A 20473-nucleotide genomic window follows, 5' to 3' on the forward strand; every position below is an offset into this window, starting at 1 on the left:
AGCATCTCACCTCCATCTAAGGCTTTGGGGGCCATCTCCTTGGGTGTTTCTTTCTATCAGTGGAGAAGTGGAGTGCATTGAGCTCAGGGCCTTGAGCCAGTATTTGGAAGTATTGAGGAATAAGGGAGTGCTAACTGCCTCTCTTCCCCTGGCAGATGGGAGAAGCTTCGGCCACACCACCCTTCTCTACCTAATGAAAGAGCACCTGGCTGCTCTGGCTGCTGCCTTCCAGGTCACAGGCTCTTCTAAAGCTGCGTCCAGCACTCAGATACTCTTGCTGTTGTTCTTTTTCTCTTTCTGTCTCTCTGACTCCCTCTTTTGTCCTTTCTTTTTTGAGACAGTGTCTCACTGCATACTCTTATCTGCCTGTAACTTGCTATGTTAGGCCCAGCTGGCTCAGAACGCGCAGACGTCAGCTTGCTCTGCCTCCTATGTGCTTAGGTTTAAGGAATTTCTTTGTTCTGTCTCTGTGTCTGTCTGTCTGTCTGTCTGTCTGTCTGTCTGTCTGTCTGTCTGTCTGTCTGTCTGTCTCTCTCTCTCTCTCTCTCTCTCTCTAATGAAATCTCAGATGAAAGCCAGCGTGGTGGTGCACGCCTTTAATCCCAGCACTCCAGAGGCAGAGGCAGGTGGATCGCTGTGAGTTCAAGGCCAGCCTGGTCTACAAAGCAAGTCCAGGACAGCCAGGGCTACAAGAGAAACCCTGTCTCAAAAAACCAAGTAAATAAGTAAATCTCAGATGTACTAATTTATGCCCAGAGGAGATAATATTCCAGATGAACTTTGATCACCAAGATGCTGTGGTTTATAGAATTCCATGGTAAAATAACTACTGTCCTGTTGGTCTAGAATTCCAGAAACTGTGGAGGAGTGTCACTGTGGATTCCATGGATGAGGAGAAAATTGAAGAGTATCTGAAGCGACAGGGTATTTCTTCCATGCAGGAATCTGGACCAAAGAAAGTGGTACGTGATCTTTAGAAGAGCAGTTTAGTGCCTCCTCCTTGGAACCTTTAGCTGCTTCTCATCCTATTCTCTGACAAATGGGTAGTGATTTTCTCTGATGGGGACAAAGCACAGAAACCCATTGCCTCTTATTTTATTGGCTTAATGCCTAGCATAGTTGGGTTAAGCTTTTGTGCCTGCCTGCTTTTTTATGATGGAGGTTTATGCCTTGTGGTATCAGAAGGCAGCAGGGCTAGTTGGCGGCTGGGTATGTGCTATCAATGGAGTTTGAGGCCGAACCTCTAAGCAGGAACCAGAAAAAGGCTCAAACACTGCATGTATCTTTGCTGCTGGTCTCTGGGCTCTTGAAATCCTAACCATCTGTCCCCTGGGTCACTGTCCTGTCTAACTATCTTTACCTTGTCCTGCAGGCCTCTATTCAGAGAAGGAAAAAGCCTGCTTCACAGAAAAAGCGGCGGTTTAAGACTCACAACGAACATTTGGCTGGAGTGCTGAAGGATTACTCGGACATTACCCCTGGCAAATAGGGAATATTCTTATCCTTAAACAGCATTGCAGACACAGTCAAGATCTTCCCTGATGCTTGGGATCTAAAGACTTTCTGCCTTCCTGCCTGCTCCTCAGGACTGACAAGAGGAGCAGTTCAGTTTACAGAACAGGAGCGGATTACCAAACTCATTGTTTTCATCCAGCAGGCTAGTGGGGATGGGTGTTCCTGTTTAACTTTCTGGGTTTGTTTGTTTTATTCCTTTAGAAAGACACTTAGCTTGACACTCTGGTGTCTTTGCTATTTATACTGATTTCTAAATGGTTCTTGATTTCATTTTTTCTCTATTGTTTTAGAACAAGCTGGTGGATAGTGCTGAATGCAGTATTTGTTTATTCCAAGAGAAAATATTTATAATAAAATCATTTGTAGGACCTTTAAGAAGTTAGGAAATTGACTTTGTCTCTTTTAATTCTTGAAAATGGCAGGGAGCTGCTGCAGCCCCTGACTTGCCAGGGTGTGTGTTTGGGATGTGACCAAGGTTGGAGTCAGTGCTGTTGGCACTTACGTGAACTTCATCTTTGGAACACAGGGTATGTCTCTGGTTAATAAGCTAAGCAATAAAATTACACTAAATGTAATTGTTAATGGTCTCTTTTTAAATGGCTGAATTGTCATTTAGTAACCACATTGTGATTCCCACATCATTTTAGACTGAGACATTTACTATCTTGCTTTGTGTCTGAAGATTTTGCTTATGGCATCAAGTTAGCTTTCCCCTTAGATCTAGAACTCACTTATCTCCCAGCAGGTGGCCTCATTTGCAAACCACGTTCCCCATGCTTATAGGCAAGGTCTGGAAGTACGTGTCTAACTCGTGCGCTTCATCTGGCTCTGTAAGGAGGCAGGCTTGAGGCCTCCCAGACAGGTAGGTGCTCAGATACATGCTTTATCACCAGGTCTGTGTCCTAGTGACCTCTAGCTTAGTCTGCTCTCATTGGTTTTCTCGGGGCCTGGCCTGATAACTGATTTTAATTTCTTACCTCCACAGAAAGGAAGAAATTAAAATCTAGAAAAGTGAAGTAACTCGTTAGTTGCCAAATTCATAAATTCTCTAATTTTGTTTCATTCACTTGCACTGTCTTGCAAGCATTGGTCCTCTTGGCCTGTGTGAATAGTCTGTCGGCTGAAGTACAGGGACTGCGTCACTGGGTGATGTGTGGGGAGAAGGTAGGCTCTGTGGGAAACTTGAGAGTCCGCTGTGTCCAGTGGCTATAAGAAAAAAGAAAGGATTCTGGGTGACTAAAGACATTCCTCCAGAAATTCCAAGTTGGAGTTTTGGTCTCACCTCTGCCCATTTCTGCCAGATCTGTTGCCATTTAGAAGAAGTGGGAATGGGCACGGCTGGGAGAGCTAAAAGGCTGAGTGCATCCCATCTATAATTCATCACAATCACAAGAGGCTTTTAGGACTAGCTAAGAGAAACACAGTTGAACTTAGATAAAGTATAAAAAGTGAACATTTGGCTGCTGCTGTCACAGCCTGTAAATGTGGTCAGATGACGGCTGGACCCAGGGGATGGGGAAACCCTCGATACTTGTTGATGAGTGGGAGAATGGAGGAACCTCCAACCCTTGTACTTGTGCAGAGCCTGCGGGTGTACAGCCTTTGTTTGAAATCACTGGCGCAGAAGCATGTTCTGAAGGCAGGCGCTCATGTGGGACAGAGACATTTGGATTTATGAATTTCCCTCTTGTAACAGCAGTTAGCCAAGGCATAGGGGGTGAAACCTAGTGTCCTCCTTTCTTCCTAGTTACTGTTTTTACTTTGAAATGATTTATTTTTGGGAAGGTTGGGAAACTTCTTGAGTTTCACTAATGGTTGTTAGCTGAGACTAGTGCTGTGCCTGGGGACCAGTGATGACCTTTTGTCTATCTTGCTGCTGTCTTTAGAGCTGCGTGTAGGACAGTTCATTGTTTCCCAGTGAGTCTGGCCTGAGAGATCAGTAGGTGTTCACAAAAGGGAGGATCAGTGGGGACTTGGAGACCCTTTCAGACTGTTGGTGAATCTAGGGTGAACGTGCTTTGGAAAACAGAATAGGACACTGCCATCTCCCCTCTCCTGGTTCTAGAGTGGAAGCACACTAGATGTTTCTCCACCAGAAATAAGTGTGTGAGCTGGTCCTTGACCATAATACTTTAGACATGTCTTCTCTTGGAAGCTGAGTGGGATCTGGCATGGTTAAGACTTGAATGGGGGCAATACCTTCCTCTTCCGCAGCCCCACTGGCTTGCAAAGTGGTTAACACATTCCTGTGCTTTAAAGACTGGTGAAAGGCCAGCGACTTCTCACCTGACCAGAACACAGCGTGCACATGGCTCTGGGTTCAATTCCTAGGACCAAAACAACCAGCCTGAATTTACTGTCTAGTTCTAGAAATTCATAAACAGGTTTACCTTTACACTTTACTATTGTAAGGCACTGCTCCTTTGTCCAAGTAAATATTTTAATTTGAACATTATTTCAAATTGCATTTAGGCCTGTTTTTGTTTAAAAAAAAAAAAAAAGAAAGAAAGAAAGAAAAGAAAAGAAAAGAAAAACAACTTAGGTGAAATTTAAGCATTTGACCCAATCATGTTTCTCACTGGGGCTAGGGATGGGAAAGGGCACTTTGTACTTGATTGGTGCTGAATTTTCTACCTCCTGCCTCCATGAGTGCTGGGGTTGCAGTTTTGTGCCACTGTACCCAGCTTCTAACCTGCATCATATCCCTTGTTTCTCAGTGAGGAATGCATACAAACAGTAGAGACAGGCTTCTGGGGGTGGGCTTTAATTCAAAGGCTTTGCTGCTGGGTTTTTAAGTTTTTTCCCCCCAATTTCATGTGTATTGCTGTTATGCTTAGCACAAGTCATTAAAAGGTTTAAATGTTTTTGAGGACAGCACTTCAGAGAGCATGTCACTAGTTACTAACATTCTCTAACCTTCCAAGAACATTGTGAATCTTTTTTTTTTTTTTTTTTTTTTTTTTTTTGGTCATAAAGACCATAACCCTGGTTTAAAAGTTAAAGAGGAAGAAAGCACTGTCTTCTTAATACTTAAGGATGTTCATTGGGCCACATAACTAAGGATGCCGTATGTTGGAATGGGGCAGTACTAGTTAGAGTTGTTCATGAAATATGGGCAGACTTGCAAACATTGGGTCCAGTGAATCAGATGTGACTAACTAGAAGTGTTCTTATTTGGAAACTCAAGGCTCTCAATACTCACTTTAAGTTATAATTTAGTTGGGGGTGATACTTATTTCTAGTTGATAGTTTTATAGTTAGTCTTGCATTCCTGGGGAGACTTCATTTGGCTCATTTACCATTCTTTCTAAGCCTATACAAGTGAGACCTTTTTACAAGGGAGCAAGAGTAAGCAAACAAACCATTGTGCCATTTCTTAATTCCAAGTTACTGATTCCCGAAGGCCCTGCATTCATTCTTCTAGTAGAGTGACAGAGATGTTTGTAGTGGAAGTTCCTGAAGTGGGTGTGAACTGCTTGGTCAGTGGGCATGTATGGGGGCTTGCCCTGGAGTGGGACACCCTAACACATCCCATGGCCTCTTGTAGAAAATGCATACAGAAGTGACTGGTTACTGAGGTAGTGACACTCCATTAGCGCCAGCTGTGGTAGTCTCTGGTGCCTTAGAGTTGGAACCTCACAGCGAGGCTGAAGGCAAAGCCATATGGTCAGTTTGTTCCACAGGACAGTCTTAGGCAGTACTTCTGAGAGCTGGAGGGTGGCTGTGGAAGCTACACTAGTCTTCATGAATGCCACGTGATCAGGAAGCAGGTGACTATGGCTAGTTTCTGGAAAAATGTCACAAACTGAAAATACCACTGACTTGATCAGTTAAGAGGTGAGAGTGGGGCTGGAAATGAGGTCATCTGGTTAAGTTCTTGCCTAGCAGGTTTATAAAACCCTCTGTGCCAGTCCTGTGATCCTAGCACTGGGAAGGTGAGGCCAGGAGGATGTAAGACCTGGGGGTGGGAGGGAAATTGTGAATATATAGAATACCATCGTTTTGGCTAAACCAGCAGCCATATTTTTCTATACTTTGAATCTTTAAAAAAAAAAACTTTAATTTTATGTGTTGTATATACACTATGGCTGCCAGAGAGGCTATTACACCTCATGGACCTCAAGTTATGGCTGGGAGTCACTAGATGTAGGTGCCGGGAACCTGCAAGAGCAGGAAGCGCTCCTAACTTAGTTTTTTGGTTTTTTAAGACAGGGTTTCTCTGTGTAGCCTGGCTGTCCTGGACTCATTTTGTAGACCAGCCTAGCCTCGAACTCAGAGATTTGCCAGCCTCTGCTGGGATTAAAGGCGTGCGCCACCACACTTGGCTTTCTCCTAACTTCTGAGCCATCTATCCCCCATAGAATACCACCCCAACCCCAACAGGGTCTCACTGTTTATCTCTGACTGTCCTAGAACTCACAAGGTAAACCAGGCTGGACTCCGTCGCACAGGATCTTGAGATTTACGGGGCATGCCACTATGCCTGGCAGAATATTAATTTTGAGCTCAAACTTGGTACCAGCCACCCTCACCTACAAACTGAAGTGAGTAAAAGGTAGCTTAGGTGTGTGAAAGCCTTTGGTAGTGCCTGGGGTGTTGTAGTTACCCTCTGACTTCCACCACTGTCTCTGAATCTTGCCTAGTTCTGCCACAGCCTGGAAATGGAAACCTCTGCATTGTATGACATGTCCGATTGATGTTGTGAATAAGTTTGACAGACAATTGTGTAATAGCTGGAATAAACTTTATTATTTTTTTTAAAAACAACAATAGAAAAGTACCTTTACACAATTTATAAAAGCACAATCGATGGTGAAGTAGCTCTCTCTTTGTTTAAAGTAGAGGAGTCTCACAGCCAGATGGCACTGAGGGCATGAGCAGTTCCTGAGCACCAACGTGGATGTCTAAGTCCCCAGCTGCTGCCTGGCCCCTTTCCTCTAGTTTATAGTGAAAAGGCCTTTACTCCAGGCCTTGGTGTTTTTTTTTTTTTATTGCAATAACTTTTAAAAACTTGACATTTTTATTTCTAATGAAAAATGATGAAACAACCATTGATATAATCATTAAAACATGACGTTTTTAACACAACACAAGCAGATCAATAACAAGGATACAAAGTTTGTGATTACATCTAGCTGCATCAGCAGCTGGAAATTCTGAGGTCAATATAGTATTACACATGGCTCTTGTCTGCGGAGCGGGATAAGCTGTGCAGTCACAGCCTCTGGAAAAGTGTCTGCATACAACACGAGACTGACTTTGGGCTTTGAAGAAGTCTTGAAGCAAGGGTAACAGTACTCGTTGCAAATGGCCACAGTTACATGTCCAACCGTGTACAATGTAGTAGGTAGTCTCAAGATGAGCACACACTGTTCCAGAGAATGTGATGGACGGTGCATCCGACAGGGCTGGCAGACTTTAGAGCAGCAGCTCAGCTAGACCTATGCTTTGCTGAATCTCTTGAGAGATGTGATGCCCATGGCAGCCAAACAGGCTGGGTGGGCAAAGCCTGTTCCTACTGAGGCCTTCTTGGCCTCCAAATCATGGCCCCTCCACTTAGTGAGGTGGACCTTATTGTTCCACTGGGGAAGTGGGAACAGTTTATGGAAGGTGCTATCAGAAACGGTAAGAATAAATAGAAGTATAAAACGGCAAAACGTCACTTGGCACAGTTAGTATCGTCACAGCCAGTGCTGCCGTGGTTTTCAGATGGCACGCTGTGCTCAGGAGACATTCTCTAAGTAGTCTTTGCTCAGTTGTGCATATACTACGATGGCAGATGCTCTGGGGGCACTGATTGTCTTGCAGGGAGATCCCAGGGAGCCAGGATTGCAGAGCTAATACTGCAGAAGCTAACGTCTACACCATGTTAACTAATGTGCCCTGACTGGGCCAGGCAGATGGAGTCCACACACTCACAACATAACCGTGGAAACTTGGATGCTATTTAGAGACATGCCTCAAACATGCAGCTTATTTCAGCAGAAAAACAAGATAAACACCATTAAAAGCATTCAAAAACCAAGCTCAAAAGTCGTGATCTAACCTAGGGTAGGAATCCATCCTGCCATACTTAAAACGTCTGTTATAAAAATACTAAACCATCTTGGCTTTTACTTTTACTGCTGCTGTCTTTGTTTTCTCTGAATATGTCTTCAAGCTGTACAGAAATGTCAGACCATGCATTCACAAATAACACATATTTCTTAAAATTATACAGTGTAAAAGAGTAAAACACATTTTATTATATATTTTTTTTTCTTTGAGGAAAACAGATGTGTGATAGAGGCTGTGGCGAAGTCTTGCAGGGATCAAAACTGGGCAAGGTATTTTCGAGCCTGAAACAAAGAGAGAATGTGTTGGGAGAGCAACGTTGAGAATCCCATGCAGCGCCAAGAAGTCCCAGTAGACTTGTGGGTAGTGATGAAGACTTCAAGCTGAGTGTAAGGCAGGAGCATCCGCTGGGCTTACAGGCCAGGCAGGGCTAGCAGGGGGCCCAGCTAGATGGCTCAGTGGGTAAGCATAGTAACTATCAGTGACCTGAGTTCAACCCTGCAGACTTACGTGGCAGAGTGAGAACAGATTCCTGCCAGTTGTCCTCTCCCCTGCCTGTCTCCACACTACTGAAATAATGTAAAACCAAAATCCCTCTCTGCCTTGAAATCTCAACAAATGCTTGTAGATTTTACTTTGTGGCAGAATCTGAAGCTAGTCCTGGATTTATTTTATTTTATTTTACTCCCTTTGAGAGGAGTTTGCTATGTAGCCTCTTTTGAATTGTGCTATATCCACAGCTCTGTGTGCTGTTTCGGATACTCTGTAAGCCCCATTTTTAATCGTCAACTTCCGTATTTTCATGCCATCTTACTGACAGGTTAGACTGTGTTGTGAAATGCAGAAAAGGTATACATACCAGTAGACTAGAATACATTCTGTGCAGAGAAATGTGAATGTGATGAGGCTAATGGTCTACAAGTTTCAAGGCCCAAAACACAACAATCGGCATGTGCCTGTGGAACTTGGGAAAGCACTAGGGAGAAAGTGGCATGCACAGAGCTCAGAGCAAGAACTGTTGTCATGCATGCTGTGCTGTTACTCTATGCCTTTCTGTGTCTCCCAGTTGGTGCCAATGGAATCCCAGCACATGAACAGCTGCTTCCTGTAGAGAGCTGTACTTCCTTCTCCCTGTCCTCTGGCAGCAGCATTTCCAGGCAGAAGCATTTATCTGGCAGGGATAAACAACTCAAAACTCTCTGAGGAAAATTCTCACTTTCTGCTTCCCCCATCTCCTGATGTTCTACCAGTGGGGGCCACATACCCCGTGATGCTCACGTGAGGAGAATCAAGTGAGTGTCCATCCCGGAGGCATGGGGATCAGCCTAGTCTACACATGAGTCCTCGGCTAGTCAGAACTACAGGTTCAAATCAGTCACCAAAACCACTTCTCCCTGGGAGTGGGGGGGGGGGGCAGAGTTCCCACAACCTAGGTGTGCATCCGGTGGCACTTTCCTGGTTGGGTGGAAGAGGTGGGACTCTGGGGCGGAAGGTGGCATCGCCTTTGAGGTGACAGCAATGGAAATTACTTAGTGAGGCCCTGAGCCCCTGGCATCATATCCTGACTCGCTTCCTCGTATCACTGATCTGCCAAAGGGGCTTCTGCTGAAGCTCTGTTCTCTGAGCACTCCTGCTTTGTTCCCACAGACAGCTGGTACTCAGAAGCAACAGCATGTTCCCGCCATCTACAAGGTTTCCCCCCTCCTCACCCTGACCCAGGCTGTGTGCTGCAGGGGCCCTGGGAACACAACAGGTCTGTGCAGATCCTCCTGGCTCAGCGAGGGCCATCTTGGGAACACAGCAAGCAAGAGAGACGATGACTTTGTGTGATGCCATTTCAGAGACCTTGAGAGAGGGAACCAGCCTACTGCTATGGCTGTGCCTGGAGGTGGGGGTACAGTTAGGTTGAGCTGTTGAACATTAGTCTACATTCACCTTTGGGCACTGAGCCTACTTCCTGCTCTGTAGATCAACATCACTATCTGCCCCTGCACCAAGGCCTTGGGCAGCTCTGTTCCCAGCATCATCTTCCCATGCACCTCTACCTTCCAGTCTTCAGCCATCTCAGTGGCTCCTCACGCCTCATGTGTCTTTCGTACATCTCCCGATCCTTAGATCCTCAGAGCAGCGGCTCTCAACCTTCCTCACGCTGTGACCCTTTAATACAGTTCATAATGTTGTGGTGACCCCACAAAATTATTGTGTTGCTACTACATAACTAATTTTCTTTTTTTTTTTTCCTTTTCTTTTTTTCCCCAAACAAGGTTTCTTTGTGTAGCCTTAGCTGTCCTGGAAATGGCTTTGGCCTGGAACTCAGAGACCTGCTTGCTTCTGCCTCCCAGAATGCTGGGACTAAAGGCATGTGCCACCACACCTGGCATAATTTTGCTCCTGTTATGAATCTTAATGTAAATATTTGATGTGTGACCCCTGTGAAAGGGTTGTTTGAGCCCCAAAGGGGTGAAGACCCACAGGTTCAGAACCGCTGCCTTGGTACAAAATCAAGACTGTCTGAGGCTCCCCACCTCCCTTTTGCATGTATAAACTCTGTCTTTGAAAACTGACCTTTCCTGGGCCCCTCAATCTAGAAGGGCTTTGTAATGAGACAAGTCTCTACAGAACTTCCAGGTGGCATTTTCCTTGGATGTTATTTTCTTCCCTAACATGCTCCTCAACCCCAGATGGAGGGTACAGAAAAACGTTCCTTCAGACACTTGGGCTCCTAAAATCGATGTTGTAGTCTGCCAGGTAGGGGACTGCACATGGAGGTCCAGTCTGGGCTCTAAACAACCCTTGTACAGGAAGCTGATCCTTTTAAGGGAGGGTGGCGATGCCTCTAATTCTGGCTTTGGAAACGCTCTCCTCTCACTTTTCCTGTACTTCTAAACAGGAGCATTTGAAGTTGGGAAAGGAGAAGTGCAGAACCTGTAGTTCCCTGAGCTTTCCAGAACCTACCATGGAGCTGTAATTCTCACATGGGAAAAGAATGTATCCACACTGCCATCTATGTCCCAGACTGAACACAAGGTCAGAATGTAGCTATTTCAGTCCCTGTAAACAAGGAAGAGGTTTAGCTAGGAATGGAGTTCAAACCTTGGAATGTGTTAACAAGGACATTTAAACAGAATCCAAAGACATCCGGGAACACAAAGCACCACAGAGGGACAGTGGGCTTGGGTGGCTGGGGCAGATTCTTTTCACAGCGCCTTTTGGGAAAAAGGGGGCCGGTCCTGAGCAACATGTAAGTGACGTCTCAAGGACCCGGGGAAACATCTGGCAGCATGGCTCTGGGTAAACCTGACAAGCAGCTCTGCTTTCACCACCCATCTGCTAGTGACGTCCCTCAAAGCTTAACTTTAACCTTTGACATTCATTTTGCCAAGTCTAAGAAATATTCCCCTGCTACCCTGACTCCCAAGTAAACATAGGGCGTTTGACAAATTAACCTGTCAGCTTATTTTAATCAAGTACTAGTATTTATAGTAAGTAAATATTTAAGACATCATGCAGTATATGTAAGTCTTCTGCAGACACCAATCTTCCTGACCTGTTACTGGCCATGTTTATTCCTGGCTCCATCCCTAAGGGTGGAAGGAATGCCTCCCTCCGAAAACCAGGGGTACCTCTGTGTGGCAAGGCTGGTTCCCTGTAACCCATGGTGGTCGTGGAAATTGCAGGCCAGGAGCCAGGAGCTGACCTGGCCTTCCTGAGCATTTCAGGGGTACCTGGACCTCTAGTTCTCAGCCCCTCTATGCCTCCTGCTTCGTTATTATTAGGTTCTTTTGGTATTGGGTATGACATCATCATCACCCACTTCTGACACTGGGCTGCTGGACCTTGGACAGCTAATACTTTGGTTACTTTACTGCATTTAAAAAGTTATCTACCCCCAGGGGCTGGAGAGATGGCTCAGAGGTTAAAAGCACTGTTTGTTCTCCCAAGTATGCATAAGATTCCCACAAACGTCCTGAGTTCAATTCCCAGCAATAACATGGTGGCTCACAACCATTTATAATGAGACCTGGTGTCCTCTTCTGGTTGGCAGGCACGCATGTAGGCAGAATATTGTGTAAATGATAAAATAATAATCTCTGCAGAAGCAGGCAGATCTCTGAGTTTGAGGCCAGCCTGGTCTACAGAGAGTTCCAGGACAGGCAGGCTACACAGAGAAACCCTGTCTTGAAGTATCTGGCACTGAGGAGCTCTGGAAGAGCATTTGTCTTAGCATACACCAGGACCCCCAGGGCTAGGAAAAACCAAGCCCACTTCCACGAAAACAGCATGAGTGGCTATAAACTGACCTTTAAATTACTCCAGAGAAAAGAAAAGCCTTCAAAACAAAAACAACCCACAGAGATGAAGCATATCTTGAACGGGTTACAGGGATCGGGTTACAAGGGCATACAACTAATGGGAAACCATCAGCTGCCCTAATGACGCATCACATGTGATACCTTGACAGCTTTGTGCTACTGTGGGAAAAACACATTATGCCAGTGGCTCGCTTCCCACGTGCAAGGCAGGCACAATGGAGCACATGCTAGAAGAGGTGTCACTCCCAGCATAAAATCATTTTAGCCCCCAAATGTGGGAATGACCTTGGTTTGCTGCCTGATGCTCTCTCTTCAGCAGCAATCTTGCCCTCCGTTCTGACTCCTCTTTTTTTATAGGCCGCTCGTAAGGAATGAAATGTGCCTCCTTATTTGGGCCGAGGCATGAAGTGTCCCTGGCATCCTGCTCCCCGAAGACAATTTCTGCAAAGTCACCGAAAGCTGCCATATGAGGGAGCAGCAGGGAGGTCATCTCTGGTAATGTACACTGTAACTTTATTTAAAGTCTCCTACTGAGGGCCGGGCTAGGGTGACAGACACCTGTAACCTCAGCCTTGGGAGGAAGATCCCAAGCTCCACGCTGGCCTGAGGATATAGGGAGACCCTGCCTTCCAAACCACACTAAACTGAGACTGACTGCTGAGGCAGTGACAGCCACTACCGACCAGCCAGAAAAGCCCAGCGACACAGAATCCTGAAGAATCCTACAAATTAGCTTAGTCACAGTCTCACTCTGATTTCAGAAGACCTTCATAAAAATATCCCCCAGTAGAGAAGTAGCTCCATTATAATTAGTGCAATTGAAGCGAACCTACACACTACATCTCAGATTTCCAACAAACCCCTGAATTTCAAACAAAGGCTTGGGAGCTGAAAGGAAATAATTCCCTTAGGCCATGGTGCTACTAGGGTAACCAAACATGTGAATAGAGCCAGCATTACTCAGTAGGCCATCATGTGACCTGTAAACTTACTGCCAGGCATGGTGGCATATACTTTTCCCAGCACCGAGGCAGGAGAATCAAAATTAAGGCTCGCCTGGGCTACAAAGTAAGATACTGTTTGAAAACAAAAAGCACCCACCAATAAACCCAAGAAATAAACACTACCTGTTAACTACCACCCTGGCTGGGAGTCACTGGGAGGGCCCATGCAGAGACTGTGGTTCCAGGAAATACTGGTGCCCACCCTGCCCACACTGGCTGCCACGAGACTCTGGCACTCACCAGCAAGCTCCAGTTTTGCAGAACAGCTGGATGACAGTCGCCACCAGTGAAGATCGCATTAATACCCACAAGACAGATTGCAGCCGCCATCACACACCCGAGACCTGGGTGGACAGAGACATCTGTTAACTGTGCGCGATGGCAACCTTTTCTGTGGGCCTCATGCCCTGGGTCATGATGAGCAGCCTGCTCTGTTGGCGTAAGGGGCTGAGCACAGGTGCCACTGCACAACCTTGCAAGACTGCTTACAGACAGGAAAGTGATCTTGGGGACTTAGAACAATGTGAGCAGGATGTTGGGCTAGAGGCAAGGACACTCAGCGAAGTCACTGAGGTGAGAGCCCAAGCATGGAAGGCTGCCTTTCCAGCCTACAGGGATGCTGCACCTACAGTTGTGGTGTGGAATTCCTTGAACCATATACTAGACCCCAGTGCCACCTCAAAGCCTGCCAGCCAAATCATGAATATGAGGCCCCACACAGACTCAGGACAACCACCAGTTCCAGGGCTGCCTCAGACCCTAAGGGCTTTGGACAGCCGTACAGCTCAGGAGAGCCCCGTCAAACCCAGTAACTAAGGTCTGCTATGAGCAGGAAGCACATCCATGGCCCTGTCTGTGATGCCCAAGGTGCTGAGAGCTGTGAAATCTCAAGGTGGAGGGGGGGTGGGGGGAGGGAGACAGACCTGGCTGATTCATCTTTAATGGCCCAGTTGGTTTCTACAAAATTCCTCATGCCAACAAAGAAGCCCAGCTCCATGGCCTTGGACAGCAAAGTCCCTACTGTATGTACTGTCTGCTGCCCCAACGACTTGTTTCCCATAGAAAGCTGTATCTAGTTTGCAGGGCTTCCTGTATGATGCTCTGCTGAAGACAGCCTGTAGCTTGTGCGAATTCTGCTCTTTGTGGAGTTAGGTGTGAGTCTGTAGGACAGGCTGCCTTTCTATCTGTCATATTAGAATGAATGGGACACATTTACAGAGGAGTAGGTACGATTCTGGCTTCCTAAGAGAAGCTGGCCTATATGAAGAAAGACCCAAGCTCCCTCCTGCCCTTGCAACACTCCCATAGTGACCAGGGTACCCCCTACCTCTCCCAAGCCTGGCTGGCAACAGCAGGCCCAGGGTGCTTCCTCAGTTTGCCAAGCTGCACTGAATTTTTAGGATGCCTACTGCTGAGGTCACACGGTGGCTGGCTTCCTCATGACTTCTGGCCTTAGGCTAGTCAGGAGAACTAACTGGCTCTAGGTTCAACACAACATGAGGGTTTCACCAACAAGCTGTGCACGCCAGGGCTCATAGGTGGCAGTGAGCCAGTCATGGAGGAGACAGTGAAGTGACAGCCAAGCAAATGCGCAGTGACCCTCTGCATACCCAAGCACTCAAAATACGCACAGGCACTGGAGGGTGGGGCAGAGGCTGCTACAGGTGCCCCCATCTCAGTATACAGTCTCACATTCAGCCACCTTCTTCAAACCTAAAGGGACAGGCAGGCTGCAGGTTTGGGGCACATGGCTGTCACCGGGCCTGAGTGGAGGGATGAGCCTGGTGGTCATGGCTGGGCGAAGATGTGCTGGCTTTCAACTTCCCAAGGTTTAGGGAATCTGGGTGTGGCTGGAAGGAGCCTGTAGGATCTGCCAGGGCAGAGCTTTGCAATCTTGGAACAGACCCTAGGCTCAGAGCAGTCAGAGCCAGACCCCTGTCTGCCTTTGAGATGACAGGTGCCTCCCAGAGAAGGGCCCTACAGACTGGCAGGTGCTTCTTCATGGGCTTCCTTGAGGCCACTGCCAGTGTCCAAGCCCATCTATTTCGAGACCGGGTTTCTCTGGCTGTTCTCGAACTCAGAGATCTGCTTGCGTCTGCCTCCCTAGAGCTGGGATTAAAGACATGCACCACCACTGCCTGGCTCCATCTCCTTTTATTTAGCCATGGGAGAGGCAAAAGGACTGGACTAGTGACATTTCTGGTACAGCAGGGTCTGCTGGGACAGATCTGGACTGCTAGGCAGCCCCGCCTCCTACATGGAGCATTAACCCCCCCCAGTAACTCACCTCCTTTTCCAAGCGGGCTTCACCTTCCCCACTATTCTCACCCCCACTTGGCCTATTATGTTCTCTTTATTACTTCATTACCCTCCCCTTCAGTACACTGCCGTTGTTCATCGAGTATTGACTGCTGAGTTCAAGTGTGCCCCTGCTAAGTACAGGCCGGGCAAGTCGGTCACCAAGAACTGCCCTGGATTCTGGGTAGACTACAATATGGAGCTGAGAGAGAGAGAGAGAGAGAGAGAGAGAGAGAGAGAGAGACAGAGAGAGAGACAGAGACAGACAGACAGACAGACAGACAGACAGAGACAGAGACACAGAGACACAGAGAGACACACACACAGAGAGAGAGACAGAGAGAGAGACAGAGAGAGAGAGACAGAGAGAGAGAGACAGAGAGAGAGAGACAGAGAGAGAGAGAGACACAGAGAGAGAGAGCAGAGGTGATGATAGCGGCCTGACAGCTGTAGTCCTGCATGAAGGCCCAGCCTCAAGAAAGACTTCTTAGGCTGTTCCTCCCAAACAAGACACAGGCACAAACTGTGACAAATTTCAGCCATTTTGTCCCCCCATCATTTCCTCTAAGTTGGTGAGACTGTAAAAACACGTGATTACAGTGTCTACACCGTGGTGTCGGTCGAAGGCTAAGTGAATCTCACAAGTTCTTAAGCATATTATCCCATCCCAATTCCCATGGCCTTTAAAAGAAGGGTTGAGCTATATCTGGATATCCAGCAAGGAAAGTCACCACTCTGTAACTTGTAAGGAATAGCAGAAAACGTGCTCACTCTCTCTTGTTGATGGAGCTGGGAAAGTGGTAATTTTCAAAACATGATGTCTTTCAAGCATCACAGTTCTCTGTTACATGGCTGGACCATCATCAAATCTTGATGGAGCTGTACAACGTGTAGACAGACTAAACATCACTCTTCCACTGACTACACGCCAAGAGACCATGAGTGTGCTCAGCCTCTGGCCGCTCTCCTAAAGGGCGTCCTCAGCAATGCCACGGGCCCTTCTCTGCGCGCTGAGCCCTGGGCAATCTGAACAGTTGTTCTGTGTATAGTGTGTCCACAGGGCTCCCCAGGAGAATGGAGGACACAGAAGGTGCAACCCACATTTACACAAAGAATAAAGAGCTAGTTGGGTTTATATTTCTAGTTTAGCCATTTCATGTTAGCGCTAAGAACTCAAAGTGGATAGACTAGAGATCCCTGAGGCCTGGTACTGCACACCTGTAACTGCGACCCTTGAGCCAGAGTCAATAAGATTACAAATCCAAAACCAGCCTGACACATGGGATCTTGTCTCAGAAAATCTAACACAAACACCCAAGGGACAGCCTCTTCTGGAGCAAGCCAAGAACTATCCAGGATGGGAAGGACAGCGTTTGACACTTTGTGACATCGGAGGTGATGGCGTGATGCCTGGTACTGATACCCTATTGTCCTCAGTACCTGTTTAGTACCATGTCTCTCACAGGGAAAATTAACTGTTGGGAGAAGGAAGCTCTTCTGTGTATGGCGTTGGCCCCCTGGCCGGCACAGGCCTTTCTGACACATGCTTCAGTCTACTATGTTTCTATTAGCTCATCAACACCGCTGTTTCCAACCCTGTTTTATACTCCCTGAGATTACGTAGCTTGGGTTTTTAGGAAGGACCTGACCCAAGACTCTGGAAGGCTCTGGAATGATGGCTGCACATGCCTAGCTCCATGCAACAGTACTGGGCACTGCTCCCCAAATTCCTTCCAGACCAGCCCCACAGGACGCACACCCCAAGACCTGACACGCCAGCTGAGCTCTGGCCTGTGTGGCCCATGTTCCTTTCAGAAGAGGTGACTTGTTTACAATGATCATATGGTTCGTTCTTCCTGGGGCTTAGAATCTGTGTTGATGGCAGTGGTCCCCAGCCCTGCCTTGGTAGCCCCTGCGGCCACTGAGCCTCTGACTGACAGCTACCTCAGTGGGTCTGGGAGAAATAATGATTTGGGGTGAACCATAAGCATGCTAGTACAAAGTGTAGGGTCTCTGAAACTGGAACCCACGCAGTTGCTTAAAGACGCATTTTCTTCCCCTTGAGCCTACATAAGTGGTAGCCAAAATGAAACAACAGAAAGAAAAGCCCTCTCACCAGCTTGTCCACCAGCTGAGCACCTACCACTGTTGACAGAAGCCGTTTGGCTCTCTTGCCACTTTGACTCTCCACGTGCATTCCTGCCGGGTGGCTGCCTCCACCCCACCCCTCCAGGCCAGGAGACTACTGGGAAACATGGGCCTCCCATCACTGTGAGGACTCAGCTAGTGCAGTCAACATTCAGCGTTGACCTGAGCCTTCAGGCCAAAGGGGCTGCTGCCGATGGGAAAGAAGCCACCGGCCTCTCCTTTCTCCCCAGGAAGACAAGGCTAGTCCCATCACCCACCATTTCTACTTCTTTTTCCATCAGCGCTCACAAATACTTCCAAGTAGAACCTAAGCTACCTTAGGGCTTGTCCATAATACGCGGTGCCGCTAACAAAGAACCGAGACTCCACCTCAGTGGTGGGAGAAGCGAGCCGCAGTTGTGTGTGGCCTACTCTCAGAACAGAAGGGCTCTAAGAACCTGCCCTTGTCAGCATTAGCACAGGGGCCAGCCGAACACCCTGCCAGGAAGGCATTAGCTTCTAACAGGACCCACGCCTGCTCATCCACCTCCTCACGTCTCTTCCTGGTTCATAAACAGCTGAGTAATCTAAGCGAGCAGCTGACTGGGGAAGCGGACACTCAAAAATTCACTTTAGTCAGAATTCCACTGCCTTATCCATAAGCAGAAATTCAGTCAAGACACTAAACTACGGAAGGCATTTGTGGTTTTGTAGACACCCACATTTAAGGGGTGGCCCCATGACCAGTAGTGGCCCGACACAGAACAAATTCAATGGTATTTCTGAGGATTTGCTATCTCATTTTGTTTTGTTTGGCTGATGTTTTTTGTTTTTGTCTTAATGGTGTTTATATATATATTATAGTTGCTACGATTTTTACAGGTTTTGTTTGTGTGTGTGTTTCTTTTTCTTTTTCAATTGCATTTTACATGCATTGGTGTTTTGCCTGCTATGTGTATTTGTGTGAGAGTGTCAAAGCACTCAGAGCTGGATTACAAACAGTTGTGAGATGCCATGTAGGTGCTGGGAGTTGAACTCAGGTCCTCTGGAAGAGCAGCTGGTGCTCTTAACCACGGAGTCATCTCTTCAGCCCTGTGTCTGTGTTTCTCATGCTTTTTCTTTCTTAAATTCTGGTTTGGTTTTTGTTAGTTTTCTATTGGGTGGGAGGGGAGGTAGGAAGAGTTGGGGAGGGGAAACTGTGATCAGAATATATTGTATATTTGGAAAAAAATTCAAATTTAATAATTGGGAAAACAGTTTCTCCAGTTCCAAGGGATCCAACATCCTCTTTTGGGCTTTTGAGGCACTGAATGTATACAGTACACATGCATACATGTGGGGAAAAATTCATATGTAAAGAACAAATCTAAGAAATAAAAAGATATTTTAAATCTTAAGGCAAGCACACTGCCCTCTGTATTCGCGTGTAGGATCTATCCTGATGTACATCTACGGTGTATGATGATGTTGGGAAGGGTTTTTGGTTAATGCTGACAGCAAGTAAACCACAATACAGTTATCAAATGGCCTGGGGCCTGTTCTATAGACACCAGCCCTCCTGCTTACCCATGGAATGGGGTAGGCAAGAATCTGGTCCCCAAGTGAGTATCAAACAGTGCTCAGGAGAGATGCTCACGGGGAAGATGCTGATTACAGACACCCACCATTGATAGAGGCACTGCATGGCCATCCCCCAGGGTACTTACACTGCCTCAGCAGAACTGCCGCGACTTCCAGCCCTGGGAGGTAGCCTCGGAGGGAGGGAGCCAGCGCATCTGCAAAGACAGGAAAAACTATGAGAATGAGGGTCTCCAGAAAGCCTCACTGCTCCAAGATGGGGCCATTCACACCAGCCAGCCCCGCATTTCCTGCCCAGGGGCTGAGGAGCCACACAGCAGCATCCTGAGAGAACACCGGCCAAACTCACAGGGCAGCCCACTCTAGCTGGTACTGAGGTTTTGCTAGCTGCCCTTCCTTTTTAGAGCTAACAGCCATTAGAGGCCCAGTGGGGTCCTGTGGATTCTCCTTTCGAAACACCGGAGCTGGGAGAGCTGCCTAAACAAAACATGGACAAGGGAGAGGCAGGTCATGACCCCTCCTGAGACTAGCCTGGAACTCAACTTTCTCAGAAAGCCAGTTCTCTCAGGAAAAGGGGCAGCTTCCTGGCAATGCTAGGATATCAGGAAAACCAGGCTGTGTGCATGGTGCCCGAAGAGATGCCTGGAGCCTGTGGCAAAGAGCTGGACACAGGCCAACAGCAAGGCTGCTTCTGGCAGCCAATCTAACATAACCAAGCTGAGAGATTCTTTCTCCACCCAGCAGGATGCTCTGGGTCCCATGCTAAGCAAAACGTAAACAACAGAAGGGCATGTATATTTCATAGTTTTGTTTTGTGGGGAAGGTTGTTTTTTTGTTTTTCCATACAGGGTTTCTCTGTGTAGCCTTGGCTGTTCTAGACTCATTTTGTAGACCAGACTGGCCTACTCACAAAGATCTGCTTGGCTCTGCCAAAAACCAAAAACCAAAAACAAAAAAAAACAAAAACAAAACAAAACAAAAACAAAAACAAAAACAAAAAAGATGAAGCAGGAGCCATTCTGGCTGAGGTGGTAGACAACCTGTGAAGAGTTTGGGGACTCAAGGATTATGGGAAACCTGACCCTTCTTTATTCCCAAGTGTGGAAAACAAGCTGTCCCAGAGTCCAGCTCAGAAGGCAGAACTAGGCTCTCTAGGTCCTGCTAAGCTGACTCTAAAAGCCAGGCAGCCCAGGAGTTGGGTCCTAGGGAGAAGGTAAGTCCTGTACTTTTGCCCCGGTCCCCAAACACTCCTTGCAGTTTCTTTCCAACTTAAGGGTCCCAAGAGTAGCCATGTCCCCTACCTGTCAGCGAAGAACAGGAAGGCCACGCTGGGAAACTCCACCCACTAGACCAACTTGGGGTAGACATTTCTGCTCTGGCTTGGGAACATTTGTGACTCCAAACAAAATAAAACCCTAAGGATGAGTTATAGGCTTCTGTCCCATCAGAATCTACCGCAGGCATCCCTTGGGCCATCATGTCCTCTGGGGACACTGTCAGATGTTATTTCCAGAAAATAGGGACCAGCTGGCCAAAGGCTCGGAAACTGTGAAGGTGATCATGTTTTCTGGGAGCCACCAGAGC

General features: G+C 47.2%; 2 protein-coding genes across 10 annotated transcripts in view; one reads left to right on the top strand and one right to left on the bottom strand.

Annotated features, from left to right (window-relative positions):
- Positions 1 to 2090, top strand: part of GTF2E2 (general transcription factor IIE subunit 2) — a 57083-nt gene extending 54993 nt beyond the window's left edge. For 5 of the 6 annotated variants that reach the window (XM_084760373.1, XM_084760370.1, XM_084760374.1 and 2 more), the window contains 2 exons: positions 847 to 962; positions 1373 to 2090. In XM_084760373.1, coding sequence (XP_084616499.1) covers positions 847 to 962; positions 1373 to 1489 — 233 coding nt within the window. In that variant the 3' untranslated portion in view covers positions 1490 to 2090. Of the gene's footprint in view, positions 1 to 846; positions 963 to 1372 lie in introns of those variants that run through there. The other variant, XR_014775183.1, reaches the window with a different exon arrangement.
- A 4147-nt stretch (positions 2091 to 6237) lies between these two features.
- RBPMS (RNA binding protein, mRNA processing factor) overlaps positions 6238 to 20473 on the bottom strand; it is a 153192-nt gene continuing 138956 nt past the window's right edge. For 2 of the 4 annotated variants that reach the window (XR_014775184.1, XM_084760379.1), the window contains 3 exons: positions 19018 to 19086; positions 13127 to 13230; positions 7738 to 7853 (listed from right to left, as the gene is read on the bottom strand). Coding sequence is in view for 3 of the 4 variants with exons in the window: in XM_084760379.1 (XP_084616505.1) it covers positions 7827 to 7853; positions 13127 to 13230; positions 19018 to 19086 (200 nt within the window). In the remaining variant the exon portion in view is untranslated. Of the gene's footprint in view, positions 7854 to 13126; positions 13231 to 19017; positions 19087 to 20473 lie in introns of all 4 variants that reach the window. The other 2 variants (XM_084760378.1, XM_084760380.1) reach the window with 2 other exon arrangements.

The sequence above is a fragment of the Acomys minous genome (genome assembly GCF_964271855.1).
Source record: "Acomys minous genome assembly, chromosome: 15".
Taxonomy (NCBI): domain Eukaryota; kingdom Metazoa; phylum Chordata; class Mammalia; order Rodentia; family Muridae; genus Acomys; species Acomys minous.